Consider the following 20,663-nt stretch of genomic DNA (forward strand, 5'->3'; position numbering starts at 1 on the left):
CTACATTAAAGAGCTCAGAAACTGTGTGTGTATGAGCATTTGTGAATTCTGCACTTATTATATGTTACTGCAGGAATATTTGGTGGGTGCTAAATTTGGCTTTTCTGAGCTGGAGTTGAAAATTGTGTTGCTAATTCTGCCTCAACAAAGCCTCAAGTTGCCTCAAAGCCCTTGAGCAAATCCATGGCAAATGACAACATTTTGCTCTGAAGTTCTGTGCTAAGCAACATCTTACTGACAATGGATTCCATTTAGGAAACAGATTGATGATGAATTAATTTGTAGAACTGCAGAGAGCGACATATAAGAATAAAGTATCAACCATAATTGATGGTGGACACTCCCCAAACATGAACAGTTCAAACATAATCAATTGTTGGCACAAAGTCAATGTGTTGTTGGATTACAGCCTATAAAACATTCAAGCAAGAAGCCAAGGTTCAGTTGACATCAGATGTTCGACCATTCTCTTCACTTTCTCAGCTGATCAAAGACTCAAAATGAAGTTATATGTATCTTTGGCTTTCATGTGTATGATGCTGACAGCAGGTAAGAACAGTGCAGACGAGCAATCAGCACAGAATGAGTTTATTTTTGCCAGCCTTTGTGAACATTTTCCATTCTTCCCCATCTGCAGTGGAAGGATTAAAGTGTTTTACCTGCTGGGGTGTGAATCCCGGCACCTGTGATCAGATATGGGACTGTCCTAGATCCTATGACCGCTGTGCCACCACCATAGGTAAGTTTAATTTACCACAACATGTGGCTTTTACCTTTGTATTTTTTCTGACATGACCTTAACAATCATTAAGAGTTATAACTTTGATTCTTTGACTCACATAATTACCTTATTCAAAAGATCTTTTCTTCTCTATCCCTGTTGCAGTTGCTCAAAATATGATCACCAAACACTGCATGAAGAGTGATATGTGCAGTAATGTTTATTCCGTCGGTGTCCGATGTTGTGCCACAGATTTTTGTAATGGAGCAAGACACACTGGAGCTTATGTTCCCCTTCTTCTAGCATCGTTAGCCGTTTTTATACTTCTCATTTGAAACCCGGTGTCCTCACTTTTACATGCTGTAAAAATCTAAATCTGCTTTAGTGTTTGTGTTGTTCAATGTACTGTTTAAAAACCTTTCAGTGGCAGTGGTCATCTTTGATGCCTTGAAGAAGCTTTTTAAAATCAGAATTTCTTGTAGATTATTAAGAATATGTACATTTAGTAATTAAATCTATTGTTATTCTGTTAGAACATAAATATTGAATATTAAAAACAATAACAGCACCATTTTCTCTTAAGATTCTTTATGTTGCACTATTTTTTTATTATATCTGAATGTTTTTGCTTCTGTGAAACAATAAAACAGAATCATATAACAGGAGCTTATTTAAAAAATTATGAGAAGGGATATTGCAAATGAAATTTGTTTGGGAAAGTACGTTTACTTCACATATTATGTGAAGTGAACACCAGCATCCTTTGTCTAGTTAATCAAGCCAGACGTTAGAGGGCAGTAGAGTCAGTTTAGTGGAGCTCAATATGACCTAAATCTATGATTCTCCCCAAAACTAGGAATTATCATTTCAATTGATTTACTTCAACTATTAATTTGTTGGCAATATGTTGTATAACCTATGTTATTAAGGAATAATTTACTGATTTACTGACTTTTAACAATCCTCCTTTTGATTGTTGCACATTGTTAATATGCTATCATATTTGTATTGGTTTAAGTTAAGTGATCCATGTAGTGTTATGGGGTTGGTTACTTCAAATGTTGATTGGACTTTGTTCTAGCCCGGAAAATCAGCTATTGTGACATAATAGGGTAGAAAATAACAACAACAACAACATAAACTAAACTGTTGTGAAATAAGAAAATTCAAACATTAAAAATCAGGATACCAATTTGTTTTAAAACATATGAGCCAATGGAAACCAGGGGCCACGGATTTTTACTGGGGAATTACTGAAATTTAAATTAATGCATGGCCCAGAAATTATGGACTGTCCTTGTGAGCATTTCTGAAAGAGCAAATCAGTTCTACCACACCTAGAGGATTATCAGCTCTAATCTCTGTTCATTGGTTTATTATTATTACAGTGACTTCATGTAAACAAAGTAAATTCCTGTAATATGGTCTGGAAAATAAAACGCATTATAAATGGCGCTTATTATGCAATAACTCCAATTTTGAAACATATCTCCTCTGTTGCTTTAAGTCCTAATCACTGTAGTCCACAAACAAAAATCTACAAATCTAGTTAATTTAGACGCCTAATTATGAGTTTATTCACGACAAACATACATGTGCAAGGAAGAATTGGACACCACTATAGTGTGTTTGCAGTATCATAGAACACAAACAATTTACTGTAGGTCAGTCAGTGAATCTGTTAAACTGACAGTAAATACATTTAGCTTAATGAAATACGTTCTTAGTAAACTGAACTAAAATCAATAATGTAAAAAATTGTGAAAATTCTTTATTCGGCATATATAACGGCTGCAAGTTCCCAAAACAACTCTAAATATACTTGACATGCTGCACATCACAACTGACTCTGATACCTTCCAAGAAAATGTCATGTGGTCAGTACGCATCTGTGGCAGTCTTGTTCTGGGGACAATTAACTTGTGAAACAGATTAAGTGAATGTTCTCTAAACAGGCCCACAGTGCCACATTAACCAGAATGGCCGTATTCTAAGACAGTGACCTTTCTTTGCATGTCCCTTTCCCTTCACTCTCTATCCCTCTCTCTCTATACGTATAACAAAGACTTAAAATACCTCCAAAACTAGAAAAAACTGGATAAATATCACACACACGATGCAGTTAATTAAACTACTCAACAAGCATTTGTTTTGCTTACTGATTACTTTTGACAACATTGTGCTGGTAAGTACTTCTACATGGTGGTGCCACGTAATTTTAATCCATGAAGATTCTCAATACATCTTCCACCATCTTGGCTGAAGATGTCTGCATCCGGAATATGTGACTATTATTCAGTAACAGGTTTGTGACCATTATGCAAATGTTGAGCGTAGTCATTGAAGCTCTGTGCAGTAAATAGAGTCAATGATATTAATATTACAAACAAACTGAATATGTTCATAAACGTATTCTTACTGATCCAGACCTGTCCAAAGCCCTTTCATAACACAGTGTTCTCTTCCTCTCTGACCACGGGAATCTTGCTTTACCACTTGTCCAAAGATGTTCATCACAGTTCAAACTCAGAGATGCTTCTGTAAGTACTATTCAATATTTCTCCCCCACCTTATTATTATTATATGGCATTATTATTGTACAGGAGTGAGATGTTCAGGGCAACCAAAAAACTTACCTATCAACACATTCTGAATGATTTCCTTGTAAAATATACATGATACTGTTGCCATATCAGTGTTGCCAAAGTAAAGCATTCACCGTATTAATGTCAAACTATTAATAAGTCCTTGATGAGCCCAAGAGAAATGAAGAGGAAGAATAATGGGAAACCACTGCAATAAACCTTACTTTCTCTTTCTGTTATATTGGTGTTAATAATAACTCCCAGGGTGCTTCATTATGTACAGGGTCACATCTCATCTGCATCGACTTGTAACCCCTTTTGGCCCAATTTCCAGGCTAATAGCAAATACCACTATAAATACAATGGAGTATTCAAGACTGCAGTGTCCAGTTCTGGACACAAATAATCCGACCTTATCCCTTTAGATGTCATCCAAAGTGCATTTCATCCTCTAACTAAGACTGAAAAACGCAATGCATCGAGCGAAAAAAGACATCCGCTGTTTAATTAAATCATTGTGGTTGAGCAGGTTTGAGATTAATTCCATGTAAGGAGGAGATCAAAAGCAAGCGAGTTAGAAGGATGTCGCAGGGAATAAGAGCACTGAGGCTTGTGGGATAATCCCATTAAGAGCTGCATATTCATTCACAATGAGTATCCACAGCTGTACAGTATGCTAGAGATTAGGGCCAAACAGTCAGTCACAAGCAAACCTGTATTTTCCGTGTATTGATCTGTGCTCTCAGTATTAAGATTTTTTAATTATGATTTTAAGCAATGATCAACCACTATGAAAAGCTATTTCAGAGTTTGTCTCTGGAACAAATTGGATTAGCAAACATAAGAGAAATGCTTGCGTTCAGTGGTGATTGGCAAGAACACATTTTAATACACTGGAATACATGTTTACACTGCACGTACGTACACTGCAGAGTATATTGATGAACTACACTGCAAACATATTATCTAAATTTAGACTTAATTTTTCTGAAGTCTTGGATTGAAGTATATATAAATATGTGAATATTACTTATATACTAATATTAGTTGTCACTGATGAGATCACCGACTCAATGTCTAAATAGCATTATGTGACTGTATCTTTTCACCTGTGCTTATGAAAAGCACACACAACTGATAGATTTGAAAAGCTTTTGATTTAAACAACATGATTGTTTTCTCCTAGTTGAGCTTGTTGGTCTGTGAGGCCCAGTGGAGCAAAATTAAAATAGTAAAATGCCGGCCATGACAACATGCTCAGCATACATTCTTTGCGTTTTTACTTCACTAACATGTTGCCTGAGCTAAAACCACGGACAGGACAGGAATTTAGAGACCAACTTGGGTCTGTTGTATGATCTTGGCTTTACACCTACCATCCACTCCAACCACTTCACAGGTGGCCTTCCATTCTTTAAAGGAGACATTCATTCATTTATTCAGACAGGACATAATCATTCCAATTAAAACTGTTTAGGAGAGGGGTTTCAAACAAAAAGTATTGGACCAGTATAAATAATAATTTGGATGTGACGAGGCATCAACGTGAATGTCTTAACCAAATTTTATGGCCATCCCTCATGTAAACCTAGACATATTTCACCCAAGAGTTTTTTCTTAAAGCAACTCATGAGTAGAAAAACATGTGTTCCTGATCTTAATGATATAATGTTTCTGTTTTGCTGAAGAGAAAAACAATCTTCTAAATGGTATTTATTGCTGGACTTGACTGATGATCTCTTCAGATCTTAAGAACATAATGTGGCGGTGCTTTAAATACCGAAGAGCAGGATCCTGTAGAAACAGCCTAGTAAAAGAAACACCAAGTGAGTATGAAGTTCTATAATGAAATTGAAGAGGGCTCATAAAAACAAAAAAAGCAACTCACAAAAGCAGAATATTAAAAATGTGCTTTGTCATGCATGTCGTATTTATTTTCAATTTTCAATGCAGTATAAACAGAGGAGACGGCAGAGATGGAAAACCTCCCAAAAAAATCCTGAAACTGATATAAACTGAGAAGTGTATTAATGCTCTTGCTCTGAAATGTGATGTATCCCAGATTTTCATGATAAAAGAAAACAAAACTAAAGAATTAAATCCACCATCTTCAACGGATTTGTGATGAATATAAATAATTATTCAAATAAATATGCAATTATCAAACATATATGGCAAAAATAATACAAAACATTTCTTGATGCTATTAGTCAAATGGTTAATTAATTAAATTGGTCTATTTACACAAAGATGGATCACAGTGTGTGTGTGTGTGTGTGTGTGTGTGTGTGTGTGTGTGTGTGTGTGTGTGTGCGTGCGCGTGCATGTGTGTGTGTGTGTGTGTTTGTGTGTGTTTGAGAGATCTCATTCCACAGTGCAGAAGTTATCCAGACTGTTCTCTCTGCTTTTGGGGAGCTCGTTGTGTTCCAGTAGTCGGTACTGGAAAGAAACACGATTGATATAGTTCCCACTGGAAACCAGCCTCACCACTGAGTTATCACAGCCAATCTTCATCTGAGCTGGAAGGCCAAAGAGAAAAACAAATACTTGACACTAGAGAAAACAGAGAACAGTCTTGTTCTGTATCCAGCCCTCTTAATCTAACAAAATGTGTGAGTCTACGACTAAACCTTGTAGTGTTTTTAGGTCTTTGTTCTCTGTGTGAAGTGTATTATAGCACCAATTCACCCACAGTGTGGTAAATCAAAAAATATGATGTAATAAAATGTATTTAAGATGTGTACTTTAGTATAACATATCAGAATTGAAATGTAGGAATTGCTCATTTCGTTTTAAAAAATACGGCTGAACCTATCCTTTTAGTGGCTGATACCACAAATATTCATTATTATGGGGAAATTAATTTGTGTTTATTATATTAAAATCAGGCAAAAATCATAGTATAAATTACAATTTGTATAGTAAATATTTGGTGATTTTACCATGTGGGATATTATCGATTATTTTTATCACTGGAAGCATGTTCAAATTTAGTTTAAATGTATTTGTAGATGCACATGGTGAATATCATCAAAAACATGAATACAATATTGGACAAGACATTTTTTATAACCCTTGTCCAGAGCAAGAAGTCAGATTTTCATGCTGTCACTGCTCTAATGGCAGCCTGTTGTAACAGTGAAAATTAAAATGAAGGGGCTCAGACTCACAGAGCCCACTGAGGGAGAAACACAGGTCGGCCACAGGGAACATCTTGGAGGTGTCCACCCCATTCCCTCCGAGCAGCTCCACATAGTCACCCGACGCCGAACAGCCTGACCACACCTGCCTCTGTAAGATATGATCAACAAAACATTCAAAATGTGTCATATGAAGGGTAGCCTGTGGACCAGTCAGTCGGGTCCATGTTTTGTAGGGTATGAGATTTTTAGGTTGTGTAACATTGGCATGTTGTTGTTATGTGTTGTCACATGTGTAGCACATTTTTGACAATGGCTGTAGCTGTAGAAGGTTGTTAATGTAACTTGTTGTATGCTTATAGATATTTGGGAAATGAGGTTGTTGAAGGCTGCGCACACAAGATTTGACCATAAGTTTGACATGCAGTCCTCTTAAAAGTTACTCAGTGTACAGTGAAGACACGACATTATTATTCTTTGGAACTTATGTTTTTTCCCCCCGGCAACACAAGTCGAATATTACTTTAGCTCAGTTTTTGGTTTCTACCAACTCTTGGGGGAAATATTTGGCTCTTTAGATGCTGAACACAGGGTCTAATGTAACACTCAAAAAGCTTTTATGCACATTTACACATTTGGATGTATAAAAGTCTAGTAAGGAGGTGCTGCAGCACCCACAGCATCCAGTAAGGCTGGTGGATGGTGAAAATTTGATTATGTCAAGCTGTAATAACAAATGGTAAAAGAGCACAGTAGAGCCATCTTTCTTCTTTCTTGTCTGACTGTCTGTCTGTGCATGTGTCCCACCTGTGGGCTGAGCTCATTGCTTTTGGCCTGCCCCAGGCTGAGTTCTGTCAGTCGCAGCTCCACAGGGTAGATGATGGAGAAGCTGCAGTTTCTGCGCTGGTGTGGTATCACCATAGTGAAACTGCCCTCTGGACTCTGAGACATGATGTTACAGGCTTTGCACACACACACACACACACACACACACACACACACACACAGGAGAGGTTTCAAATTAGCAGTTCCCCATCAGCAGAGAAGCTCATTATTGACACCTTATGCCACAAATTGGACATAATCAAGGCTGAATGTGGGTAGGGGACACAATTAGGTCGGAGCATGAAAAGCCAATTCAAGCTCTAATGACGACAATAAGAAAATAATGAAATTTGAATTGATAACAGTATGGTAGAATAGACAGGCGCCAACAGGAGGTGGAACACTTTACTCCTGTGGACATGTTGTACATTTAGAAACACTTTCACGGTGAGGGATCAGTGCCAATCCCGGCTAAGGAGAGAATCTCATCATGCAGTACTATTTGTTTTGCAAGTGCAGGTTTTGAAAATTAGAAACAGTTATGATTGAGTATAATTTTATATGAAAAACACACACACACTAGAAGGAAACAGTAGCAATCTTGCTTCTGTTTCCTTCTAGCTCATGCATTAAAACGTCCTGTTGTATCAGTTCTGTCTGTTTTTCTGTCTGTCTGTGTTTGCCCGACTGTGATTATTATGTTGCTTGACAGTGTTAACTCGTGTTTGTCAAGCAGCTGGAAAATGAAACAGGTGCATCCCTCTCATTCATTCTCTTACTGTTTCTGTTCTGCTGAACCATGTGCAAATGTCCAGGAGTAAAACACGTGCATGTATCTTAAACCTTTTCTTCTAATTAAAAAAAAAAATCACCTTTCTCTTTTTTAGGGTTTTAGTTTCTGTTAATTTTGCTTTCAAATTTTGACGCTTCAAATCTGACTTCAAAGATGTGTGGGTCAGGACTCACGAAAGGCGTTGTGTAGTTTTTTGACTGCAAGGGTGAAGCCACTGTCAGTGTTCTGAAGGCGGAAGAAGATCATGGCGACGTTCTGAGAGGAGCGACTAGTAGCTCCTGCTGCAGAGGAGGAGCAGTAGTCTGTGTAGCGCCGGTGCACAGGAAGCTGGTGATCTTGACTGCTCGGGAATTTTTCTCCCTTCAGAACCCAGCCATCAAACATCTTTAGGAGGAAAAGATTTTAAATGAGTTAGGGTTAGGGTTAGGGTTAGGGTTACACATGAGGGAGAAGCCTATCATGTCTAATATTAAAGCTAAACTATTTTGTATGATTTTAAACTTGCATTACAGCTGGTTTATATTTGACACATACATTATACATAATAAACATAAAACATAATTCTTATATTCCTCAAATGATGAACTATCAAAGCTTAACATAGCTATTTAACAAGACTTCATAGTTAAAGTTGGTCCAAACTATCACAAGTTGCCCATTTCTATTTTGTTTAGGAAGATGAGTCATTTTATACGAAGTGACATGTTGAAATCACATTTAGTTCTATTGTGTGAGTTTTTCTTTCCAGTGCAAAATGACAATGATAAGAAACAAAAAGTATTATCTTTAACGCTTCATTCATGTCCACGCCATCTATAAAAACCAAAATAACTGACAACTGATTAAAAATTGGAAACCTATCTCCGATGAACAATTTTAGTGTTTTTTTTTTCCTGACAGTTTTATGTACCAGTGGGAATTTCTGTTTTCTATATATATTATTTTATTAATGAAACATCTTTCTTTTGCCTGCGAACTGATGTGTGCAGGTTTCCCACTGCTGCTGTTGATTTCCAGTTACATAAACAAGTTCAGACTATATGATTAAGTGATAAAGTTCTCACTTTTCTCACCACTGCATTGGCTTTTAGCACTTTAGCCCACATGAACTGAAATGGCAATTTAACTGGAAGGCTTGGCTTCAGAACCAAAGCCTTCTCTTCCCACACTTGCTCCGGTAAACGGATCCAGTGTGATGTTTGGCCTTTAAGCAATGCCTTAACCCTGATTGGCAGCATTTTAATCAAACAGCAGAAGATTAAACAAAATCAGGGTTTCAATGGCAAAAAACTAAACTTCTTATCTTCTTCTTTACATGGGGTTAGAGGATGTGTGGGTGTTGTTTTTTGGCGAGTGTGTCCAACCTTGATGAAGTCTCCAGCCCTGCAATCGATGCTGACGTCAGACAGCTCCAGGCTTATGACCTCACTGGGCTCGGCTATGATAAAAGCAGCGCAGGCCAGCTGTGGCCGAGACGCCACAAAGGTAAAATAGCCATCGGTGGCCAACATGTCCAAGCATCCTACAAAACACACACAAAGGCATCAACACATTGGGGTTCTATGCTTGTACTGTAAACAGGTTTAGTGGCAAACTGTGCACTCACAGAGTTGTGTTGTAACAAAGAAGAGATACACAAAACACTTTCCACTGTTTTCGCCACAAGAAGTCATTTGATAGCAATCAGCTTTATGGTCAAACATGACAATTAGTTTCAAATACAAAGTGGGCACTTGTGTGTTCACTGACATATTTACAATATTAGACTGGAATGTGCCTGTACTACAGATACTACAGGGACTTGTATAGTATACTGTACAATATGTTTGTAAAATAAGGCTGTAAGCGTCTGACCGAATGATTAACATTACTATTAACAGCTACTTGTACTGAAAAGATTTTACCTGATTGTTTGGCAAATCTGTGTTAATTATAATCAGCCAGTGAATAAAGCCAGTGTTTAAACATCACTTACTGAGAGGTCGACGGAAAATAAAATCCTCTGATTCTCGTTTCTGCTCCAAACTGAGCAGAGAATACAATCCATCTGAAGCTTCGTTGTCCTGAATAAAAGACGACAGGTTACAGGTTTGTTGGAAAGAACTTTACAGGCATCACTTTAACATGCCTTAATTAATACTTTCACTTAGTTTTAGGGTAAATATAAGATGTGATCTCACCTCAATGTAGCGACTGAGTCCCAGGGAGATCAGACAGAGGAGCAGCTGTGCGCACCGAGCCACCGACATACTGACGCGCGTCTGGTGAAGCAGAAAAATAACGACGCTGCCTGTGAGCTGGAAGCTTTTATATCAGCACAGGCAGACAGGCAGGCCTACATCAGAGGATCACTGAAAAGACTGAGCTGAGCAAACTTACAGGGATTTTTAAAAAAGACTAAAAACACAAGTGTGAATCGCCGGTGTCATTGCGTAAAAATCACATATGGAGGCGTTTGACTACACAAAAATATTGTTAAAAAAGCACATATGTATTTGTCAAATGAACAAGAATACATAGAATATACAAATATTAACCTTATAGTTTAATTGGGGGCGTGGTAGCTCAGTGGGAGAGCATTGGGTTGGGAAGGCGGCGGGCTCAAATCCCACCCCACAAGGTGTGGCCCCACCCAGCCACCAAGGGGGCAACAAGCCTGGTCCCAAGCCCAGACAAATGGGGTATCCGGCGTAAAAAACACATGCGGAACACGTTCCACTGTGACGACCCCTGAAGGGACAAACTGATCCAACCTTATAGCTTAATTCTTTGGATAGAGTGGCCGAATAACATGATAAAACAAATTCACGTGCAGACTTGCGTTATTTAGGGTCTCTTGAGCTCAGATGGTAATGCAGTCATCCACGGACCACAGAAGTAAAGTGGTTCGACTTCTGGTCCCTCCTGGTACATGTCGAAGAACAAGACACTGAACCCTAAATTGTCAGGTGAGCACCTTGCATGGCAGCTGCCATCATCGGTGTGTGTGAATGAGAAGCAACATTGAAGAGCAGCATATATAAGCAGATCATTCACCAGTTTTAACTTCATATGTGCAGTGTAAAACATGAATTTCATTTGTGAGGTAAAAACCCAAGCGCAGGTTTGCAGAGTTTGTGTGTGGGAAGTCACTGGGGCATCAGTGGGCAGTGGCGGTTTAAAGGTTGGGGAAACAAACTTGTGACTGGAAGAACATTGAGCTTCAGATTTACAATCAGTAGACGTTTACTTCAGTGTTAAAACTACTAACACACACAATTCAGTAAATGTTAATCCGTGATGTGAATCACAGGGCCTATTTTCCTCAACCCAAACATCATTTCTAGGAGACAGAGATTGTCTGAAAAGGGAGTTGCCAGTTGTACCTTACTTTGACCTTCACCCCCTCTTCCTCTTTTCCCTCTGTCTGCACTGGGGTCAGTGACTCATGGCCAATACACAGCAGGTTAATTGCTGATTTCTGATTCAGTGTGCTGGGTATTGGCACAGATATAACAGAGTGACTTCTGGGGGAAACTACTTTAATAAAACCTACTCATCTCCCCAACATGGATACTTTACTTCTTTTTAAACCAACAGATAAGGTCAGATACACTGACTTTCTGACAAAGAAAATTTCAATTTCATTAGCAACTGTAAGTGTTTATAGCTTCACATTCATGGTAAATTATATTTTGACCTGTCATTTAGAAAAAATAGCATCAATCTAACATTTAATAGAAGTTATGGACAGCACATTTATTAATTTCACAGGCAACATAAATACTAAAACCATATGCAAAGCTGTAGTCCTGTAAGATTTAACAGTTATAGCAACAAGAAGAAAAGTGTTGTAACCTATAACATATAACTACACTTATAAATTCTGTGTTAGTGAGAGAATATTGGGCAGGGGTCATCAAGTGGGTACCCTCTTAATAACTGGCGTTTCACTGTTTTGAGTTTAATTAGTTGAACTCAAGCACACGGAGATAATTACATAATCAGGCTTATGATTGGGAAGGGAAGAGGACAAGCCTGAAAAGGCTGTGTGACTAACCCTTCGTGGCTACAGTATGAGTGGCCTCTTCCCTCAGGATGATGCTCCATAATGCCACAGTGCAAAATTGATTTAAGTTCAATAGAGCAGCTGTGGGATGTGCTGGAAAAAACAAGTTAGTTACTGACCTCTGATGCTCCACCTGGATGATTTTCTTCCATTGAGATTATCCAGACATTTATACCATTAATGACATCCTTTAACAAAGCAGGAGAAAACTGTCAACTCAATCACATGTTCACAACACAGAGAACAACCGGAAATGAGAAAAACTCAGAGAGAGAAGGTGCCATTTAGTGAGAGGGTAAATTTATGTAAATGAGACTAAATTTGAGTGCGCAGGATGCCACCGTGAAAGGTCAAACTCACACATGAACTAATTGTAAGAACAGCCCACACACTCTCTAATTCAGCTCAAACGAGCACGAGAGACTGTGTGTAGCTCTGACGCACAGTTATGGTGAGCTAATGATAGCTGACATTTTCACATAATAATGAAGGTCTTTGATGCCACACACAGGAGCAGAACCAAAAAAACAAAACAATATTGAACATAATGAATAACATTTTGTCTAACACTGCCTCCGCCTATTGTCTTACACTGCTGATGACCTATTCGATGTGCATTACTTTCACCTAAAAGTCAGTGGTCAGTGTTAATAATTAGTGGTCTTCCATGAGACTTTGAGTTTTGAATTTGTCTGAGCCTATTAGCCGAGCTCTCACTGCTATTGGGTGTTTTGCTAATGTGAATGACAGCACAGGAAAAGGAAAATGTTAGCAAAAAGCTGGAAAACATGTGCATGCGTGTGTATTTCATGCGCTACCATGTACTTGACTCTTTGTGATTTCATGCAAATTCTGCAATGTGTCGTGTTTTAATCCAATGTAATAAAGGAATCAACAGATTTAAATGAATGATTAAGGAAACAGTCTCCTCATACAGCTCTCACCGATTAACTGATATATATGATCTCATTACAATGGCCTATTCACAGAGTTCATCTTCTAATTTTAGAAAAACATAAATTACTGGACATTTTCCAGCTGCCCAGAAAATAACTTTATATTAAAATTTGTGGCTTTGAAAAAATCAAGTTAAAAATGCAGATGTGGCCAGTTAAAATCATCAATGACTCAAAGAAAAAATTTTATAATCATATAGCATGTGACAAACACATAATCTTATTTCTGATTGAATTTTGTTTGGTTGATAAAAGTTGGCCCATATTCAGGCATTGATGCTGGCAAAAGCAATATTTAAAAAATGAATTCAATTTTAAAAGCTCTGTTACGTCACTATTAAAAGTGTGTGCAGACAAAAGACTACAACACCATCTGGTGGCAAAATGTAGGGACAGGTTTCATTAGTTTGGTTTTGAGGTTTGTTACAATACAAGATTCACTAACTTCGTTTAATAATTCACTATAATACAACAGTTCTGCAAAACTAAATATTAGTTTTAAGGAGGTGTTTGTCCAACTGTTTATCTTTTTTGAAGAAGTACAAAGGTTGTGGTGCTGTTGAATTAAATTGTATTATAGTACCAAATGTGTCTTTTATTGTCCAAACCCTTAATATCACATTAGCACCTACTGTATCTATAAAATGAAATAGAAAAGTTCAACAGCAGCACAGTCTTTACCTGGAAAATACCCATACTGAATCAATCACTTCTGAAACAAAAGCTGAACATTATCACCTGCATGAACAAGGTTTTATTGCGAGACTGTGGTATTAGAATGCATATCTACAATTATCTTAAAACTGCAACAAATTACAGATAAAAGCAGTGGGATTGTGCAGTGCCCTGATCATTGCTTCAGCTGGCCAGATGTGGCAGTCACCCTTCCATGTGGTCAAAGTTAAATCACAATGATTGTTGACTTCAGACCTTAGCGTCTTAACCCTGCCACGTATCACAGCATGCAACCACCTTCTGCACACCTGCTCCCTGGCAAAGATAGCACCTTTAGCTAAGTGTTTGACTTTGTTGGTCATTGTGTGTTAACCCCGTTGTGCACACACACACACACACACACACACACACACACACACACACTGCTTGTGTGGATCTGTCTGTCAACGCAGCCCAGCCCTGCTCTCCTTACTGCCTGACTGACCCATTCATCTCCTGTGGGGGCCATAATGAGCCGACCCTCCCCGTTTGGACCGACCTGACAGAGAGAGATTACTTTAAAGCCTGCATGGATTTTCTTTCTTGTCCCCTCCTCCCCATTTCTCTCTCCTGAAAGTGGTTAATTCAGAATGCAATAACGAGGAGCGATGGATAACACACTCTTCTTTTAATTACCTTCCAACGGAGTTCTTCAGGGAGGTCTGGTGCCTCCCATCTGAGGTTGGCCTGTTTGTTTGGTTTGGTTTGGTTTGGTTTTACCTGTTAAATTCTTATCTAATACTTTTTGTAGTCAGGAAAAAGTATATTGCAGCATTTATGTGTCAGTCATAGGCACACTGCCTCACTTTTCTACATAATTATTAATAGCTTACTGGAAAAATCACAACTTTTTTATTTGTAAGGATACTTTGAGAATGTTACCTAAACTAAGGGTCGTCACACATCTTGTGAGGAGCCTTTTGCTGTTTTGGGTCTTCACAGCACAATAAACACATTTACAACTAGTGTGGTGATGACTGATGGTGCATGCAGATGATGTGAATAACTCTACATAATAGTATAATTACAAAGTGCGCTGTGGAATCATTGTTCTAGAGCAGCAAGGGACCTCTTTTCCCGTGGAATCACACTGATTGACACAATCATAGGCTGCGGAAGTAAAAATAATTGCATAAATTTCAATCTTGTTTAGCTAATTGTTAAGGCAATTGTTGGTTCAAGTCAAAGTCAAAAATCATCAAATTGATTCAAATTGAGTTTATTTTTGTATACTCTTTGTTAAATGTATCCACTTAGAATATATTGTAATGACTTGAGTCCTCATTACTAACTCACTCAAGCCTGGTGCTAGGTCTTGACTGATGTGAACGCGATCTCAAAGCTTAGATTGACAGAAAAACCCAAAGCAGGGTTTAAACTAATTGAAAATATAAAGGGACAATAACAATATGCTCTACTCTCTAGTAAGATTATTGTTCTTGCAAAGAAAGGGGGGGGAACATATATTTACATATATACATATACATATATGTATGTATATATTTTAGAATCTCAAAAACACAGGTTTATTTGACATAAGACACGTGTTTATGCAATGGAGGCTTCTACATGTCACAGAGTGGCCTTTAAACTCCTGTCTTAGAAATTATTCCTTTTTTGCTGTGACCATCTTCAATTACCTGTATAAAAACAGCATAGCATCAACTACCTTTTTAGCTCTCTAGGCTTCTGCTTGATTCTTTGATTGACGTGTGTCAGTGTGCATCAGTGTGCAGTTGGTTCCTGAAGCACCTGCTGGCAGGCATGGAGTTGTTGGCAGTAAGGAGGAATGAGTGCAGCTGTGCCAAAACAAAGGAAATCACTAAAGTATCCAATGGCCCTTTTTGACACAAAGACAAGAACAGCACCAATTCCGTTATTTTTAAACCCACTCATTTGCATATGCTAGTTAAATATACCTGAGTACCAGTAAAATCAAATTTCTTTAATTTAGTTCGGACTAATCTTATACATGCTACTTGGAAATAAAAACACTATGATGTTTGAGATTCCTGGTTGAAGACTCCTAAACAAGTCTGCTCAGGGCAGGTGGGTGGGCCTCTGATGCTCAGTAAATATGTTCCTTCATCATTCAGCCTCCACTGTGGTCTGGTCAGGATTATCCTGCCTAATAAACATTGATTAGTCCACATAATCAATGCACTCAATGACAATGATTCAGTGCACGGCATGAATGTATCGACTGCAATCTGCTATAAACATAAGCCCTCTTTTTCATGCATTTTCTGCATTTTATCAGCTATGTTTTGATAGAACATTAATTGTAGGACTCTGTAGACATGTTTCAATAAGTGATACCAAGATGACATAAAATCTATTGATCAACTGTCTAAATTTCAAAATAATAATTAAATAATTGTATAAAATAAAAAACATTTTTGCAAAGCATTGTCATGTTATTGACAGCCACCAGAAGGTGGCAATGTTTAACTGCTTTTGGCATTAATGTGGTGACAGCTTTTTTTTAATTTAGCTTTCTTTTCTTAAAGTGCTGCATACTGTTATAATTTATGTATTTTTAGCAAAAGTAAGTAAACTGAATACACAGTTTGTGTAAATCTGACTGATCCATGCTTGATCAGGAAATTACATAGAACAACTGTTGGGTATTATGGAACAACAAAGGCAGGTTAGCCACCTGCATTCAGGTTCTCCTCATAAAAACACATATAACCTGTCACTCTGTGTGAGGAAAATTTTGGGGGATTATCATAAGACACCTCCATGCTCATATAATTTCAAAAACACCACGTAAGATCAAATGAAAGTCATTTGATATTTTATCTCCATATAAATATCAAAATTCTAAGAAAAAGTGCAGTAGGAAATCCCCAACATGAAGCATGCAACTTGTCTATTCCTGCTCTCCAAAGCCATGCATGACCAGGTCATGTAATGAATGTTGATAAAGTAGAAAAGCCGGTTTAATCAGGACGGATCATTGTGCAGAGGTGGAGAATGTCAGAGGGAGCAGGCACAGCTGCTTAGTGAGAAATCCAATATTGACTGTCGGGATAAATGTCCTGCATATTCTCTCACCTGTCCCAGGGGCTGTGGTATTATGCCTCTCACGTTAGCAGTCCTAATTGGATTAAAAATGGCTTGTTATTGGGAGAAAAATGACTCAGAAAAATATCATGATGATTGCCTCTTAACAATGCTGGGTCCCAGAGCTGAAGAGGTGAAGTAATTGTCACGGCTTTGGAAAATGTCAAAATCAGGCAACACTGTCTGGTGTGAAAAAAAAAAACAAAACTGTTTCTTGGATTGATAGTGTATAAATATCAACCAAATAGAAGAATTTCAGTCACACCCAATACTTTATTCATTGTTTTACTTTGGTACTAAAAAGCAAGAAATGTCACATCTAAGTCTGGCCGTCATGACATTTTGTTGCAGCTTTTCAAATTGTCATATATTCAACTACTGTGTGTGTGTTCCAGTGTGTGTGTGTGTGTCTGTATGTGTGTGTGCATTTGTAGGTAGACATGTACTGTATGCATGCACGTATGGTTGTGAATGCATGCGTGAAAAGAAATGAAACAGACAAATCCATCAGACGTCCGCTGGGTTTTAGCTTGTATACCACCAGGAGCACCCATTAACACAAAATAAATGCTTGACGCCATAAAGCTGACAGTGTCTCATTCATACTGACAATCTGGCTAAATTACACATAAAAGCACTGATAACATCATCATTAAATATTGATTTTAAGGATGGCTGCAACAAAAACACATCCACACATATTCTGCAGGATGGGATTTGGATGAGAGTCAAAAGCAGACTGAGCTGAGTCTTTGAGAAAACAAGGGAAAAAAGCAACCAACATTGGCTTCTCAAGAGAAAAAGATGGACAGAAGGGAAGTGGATGAAGAAAAAAGAGGGGATGAAAGGTAGAGGGAGGTAGAGGGTTTGGGGCGGGGGGTAAAAAGAGATTTAAGGCTGAGGCTCAGAGCAGATGTTACTGTTGATGATGATAGATGCAGGTTGTTGAGATGCAGAGTTGTTATCATGAGAGGCACTCGCAGCCTCCTCACAACACACTTTCTCCCCAGATGTCACTGGGTGTGGATATTTGTGTGCGTGCTTGTGTGTGTGTATGTACTTAGCAGTGGAAAGGGAGATGCTGAAATGAGCGAGCCACATGCCCAAATTAGGTAAATCTCCTTTATCTATGTTGGCTTTTATAAAGATGACAATTCTCTAATGTAAGAAATTTCCTCCTCAGTCTAAACTTAGATCGACTACAAGTAATCACAACGTGAACAGCAGCAATGAGGCACAAGAAAGGAGAGTTTAGAGGCTGATTGGCACAGATGAGGCTAATGAACAACTATCTTTTACACCCTTAGGCACAAACAGTGAAAAGCAGCATCCTTTAAAGGTCTAAATTGGATTAATTCAAAGATTTTCACCTTTATTTCACACAGGGTAGAGGTCACATTCTCTTGCATTTAACTGCATATCACTGGGCGACCACATACATCCCTGCAATAATCCAAATTTACCAAAAACAAACATTGACACACATACACAAGAATAAGCAGCAGGTGGTGTGTGTGTGTGTGTGTGTGTGTGTGAATGGGATACGTTGAGCGGTAACCTGCACTACACTTGAACCAGATAAAAGGTGCAGGACAGAAACATGTCAGTAATTGATTGCTAATTAGTTCTTCTGTTGTCGTTCATTGTGTCCTGACAGAGCTTTGCCCTGGGCTGTCTATTCACACACGGGCTCTGTGGCCTCACACAAGGAAAAGAAGCATCCCCAGTCCCTAATGAGACAGACTGATGTGAGCCCAAGCAGATAGAAGCTGCTTTGTACAGTCTCTCTCTTGGATGCAAATACATGAGACTGACAATGTAAATGGTGAGTTCTTTTCATTCACATCATAGAGATTCTCCTACAGATACAGGCGCTTCCCATTCAAGAGGTGACACATTTTCTTCCAAAACTGTCCACCTGCATTCTGTTTTTACAATGTATTCCAGCAGACCTGTGAGGCATTTCCACTGACTTGCTGTATCCACATCTCTCTCTCTCTCTCTCTCTCTCTCACACAAACACTCTCTCATCAGTGCATGAGAAATTATCTAATGAGGAATGGGTCGCACATTTCCACAAACTCATTAACCCGCGAGCGAGTGAGACTAATTGCAGCGTTTGGGTAATGTGATTTCACATCTGTTACTGCAGCCCAGGACACAGTAGTCAGCACAGGGCCGGATCTGGTGGGCTGTGCCACACATAGAGCTAGATTTACCAGAGTGACACACACTGAGGCTGACACTTCTGCAGGTCCAATCTGGATGGGTGGAGCAGCAGGCACTTTGGCTGTGGTTACAATATTTGATCAAATTTTGTCATGCAATATCTTCTGCAGTGTGGGTGGGTCACCTGCATTGATTTTAGAAGAAAAAAAAAGATTGGCTTCTGTTAAAGCTGCAAGAGTAATGTAATAAAAAATAAATTAAAAAAGGCTCTTCCTTCAATGAGTTTTCATTTATTTTAAAATATATTGTCAAATTCAAATGGTTGGCCAGATCCTTTTTTTTTCCACAAATAAATGCATTTAACATCAATTTAAATTCCTAATTCACATAGATAATGGATTGCACCATCTGACTGTGATATTCAGTGGGTGTAAAGAACTGATAATAATCTACCACAGACTTCTCTAAACATTTATTGTCCATAGACTACAATTCTATACAAGAAAGAATATGATTTGAGTTATCTTGCGGTTTTGTTACCCATGTGTAGCTTTATTGTTGTCTGTAAATGTGTAACTGTATCACAGAAATCAATTTGATCCTGTGTGTGATCCTTTGCTGCTGCACACTCAACAGTAGCTTGGAAAATATGGTAAACAGTTTCTTCCTGTATGTTGGAAAACTCCAGGCTATTTAATTTGCGATAATTGGAAACATACACACACACAGACACACACAAAACAATGTGAAAAAACATAGAGGAATAAATTAATTTTTCAGGGTCTTGACTTGGGTTGGTATTTTCAATAATTCAGTAAATTACTCCAAACAAATTTATGTTAATAGAAAAGGTGGAAACCAACTGTTTAATATGAGGAAAGTAATATACTTTTGTTAATTATGATTAATCCTTTGTTTAACCCGCCTGCATTGTTACAGAAACTCCAATTATAAGTTTACAGGCAGTGGGACTGCTTATGGTAATGCCATATCTCATCAATTACCTTCCCGTGACCATAAATTGGCCTCAGCGCTGACAACGAGATGAGGTTAACACGCTGATTAATTTGAGCTGCTGTGATTTCAGGCTCAAGTTGACACTTATAATCTTTGACACAGACAGTGAGGTCCGGTCGCCTTCCTAATGAAAAAATTGTGTTTACTTTTTGGGCAGCTACGTCTGAGTTTGTACACATTACAATTCACAATAGGATCATTTGAAATTAAACTATGTCAAACAAGGTGAGTTTTTCCTATTACAGAACTGATGGACAACTAATAAAGAACTTTAAATAAATACAAAGTGATCAAAAGGTCTACAGGCTAAACTGTTTAATAATATTTTTGTGTATTTTGTTTTCGTTACGACACGCATGTAATGTAGGAACACTACAATCTAGCCAGAAATAATGAAAACATGTCAGTTCACCAACTTCAGGATGACAGTGTGTCATTTTAGATTAACACATTTCTATGAGCAAATTTGTTTATTAATCTTAATAACGTGTAACTGGTATTCGTATTATATTTTATTATCATACTGTGGTACATCATTTACTTCCCCAAAAGTAACTGCAGGTGTATTTATTTATTTTAAAACATGTCTGTACATCGATTTCTTTTAGAGGGGTTGTGTGGAAAAA

The 20,663-nt window shown here is 38.0% G+C and overlaps 1 protein-coding gene and 1 long non-coding RNA gene across 2 annotated transcripts; one reads left to right on the top strand and one right to left on the bottom strand.

Moving 5' to 3' along the window:
• The first annotated feature begins 407 nt into the window (after positions 1 to 407).
• On the top strand, positions 408 to 5,413 carry LOC137136755 (uncharacterized). Its single transcript, XR_010915622.1, has 4 exons — positions 408 to 549; positions 638 to 739; positions 887 to 3,261; positions 4,995 to 5,413. It is a non-coding gene; the product is annotated as an uncharacterized lncRNA (long non-coding RNA).
• Positions 5,414 to 5,566: 153 nt separating this feature from the next.
• LOC137136753 (corticotropin-releasing factor-binding protein-like) lies at positions 5,567 to 10,421 on the bottom strand. The gene is made up of 7 exons (XM_067522429.1): positions 10,245 to 10,421; positions 10,040 to 10,127; positions 9,429 to 9,586; positions 8,238 to 8,448; positions 7,254 to 7,408; positions 6,477 to 6,597; positions 5,567 to 5,825 (listed from the first exon to the last, which is right to left on the bottom strand). Exons 1-7 carry the CDS (start codon positions 10,311 to 10,313, stop codon positions 5,671 to 5,673), a joined length of 957 nt encoding a protein of 318 aa, XP_067378530.1. The 5' UTR covers positions 10,314 to 10,421; the 3' UTR covers positions 5,567 to 5,670.
• Positions 10,422 to 20,663: the final 10,242 nt, after the last annotated feature.

Source organism: Channa argus, chromosome 11 (assembly GCF_033026475.1).
Source record: "Channa argus isolate prfri chromosome 11, Channa argus male v1.0, whole genome shotgun sequence".
In the NCBI taxonomy this organism is placed as follows: domain Eukaryota; kingdom Metazoa; phylum Chordata; class Actinopteri; order Anabantiformes; family Channidae; genus Channa; species Channa argus.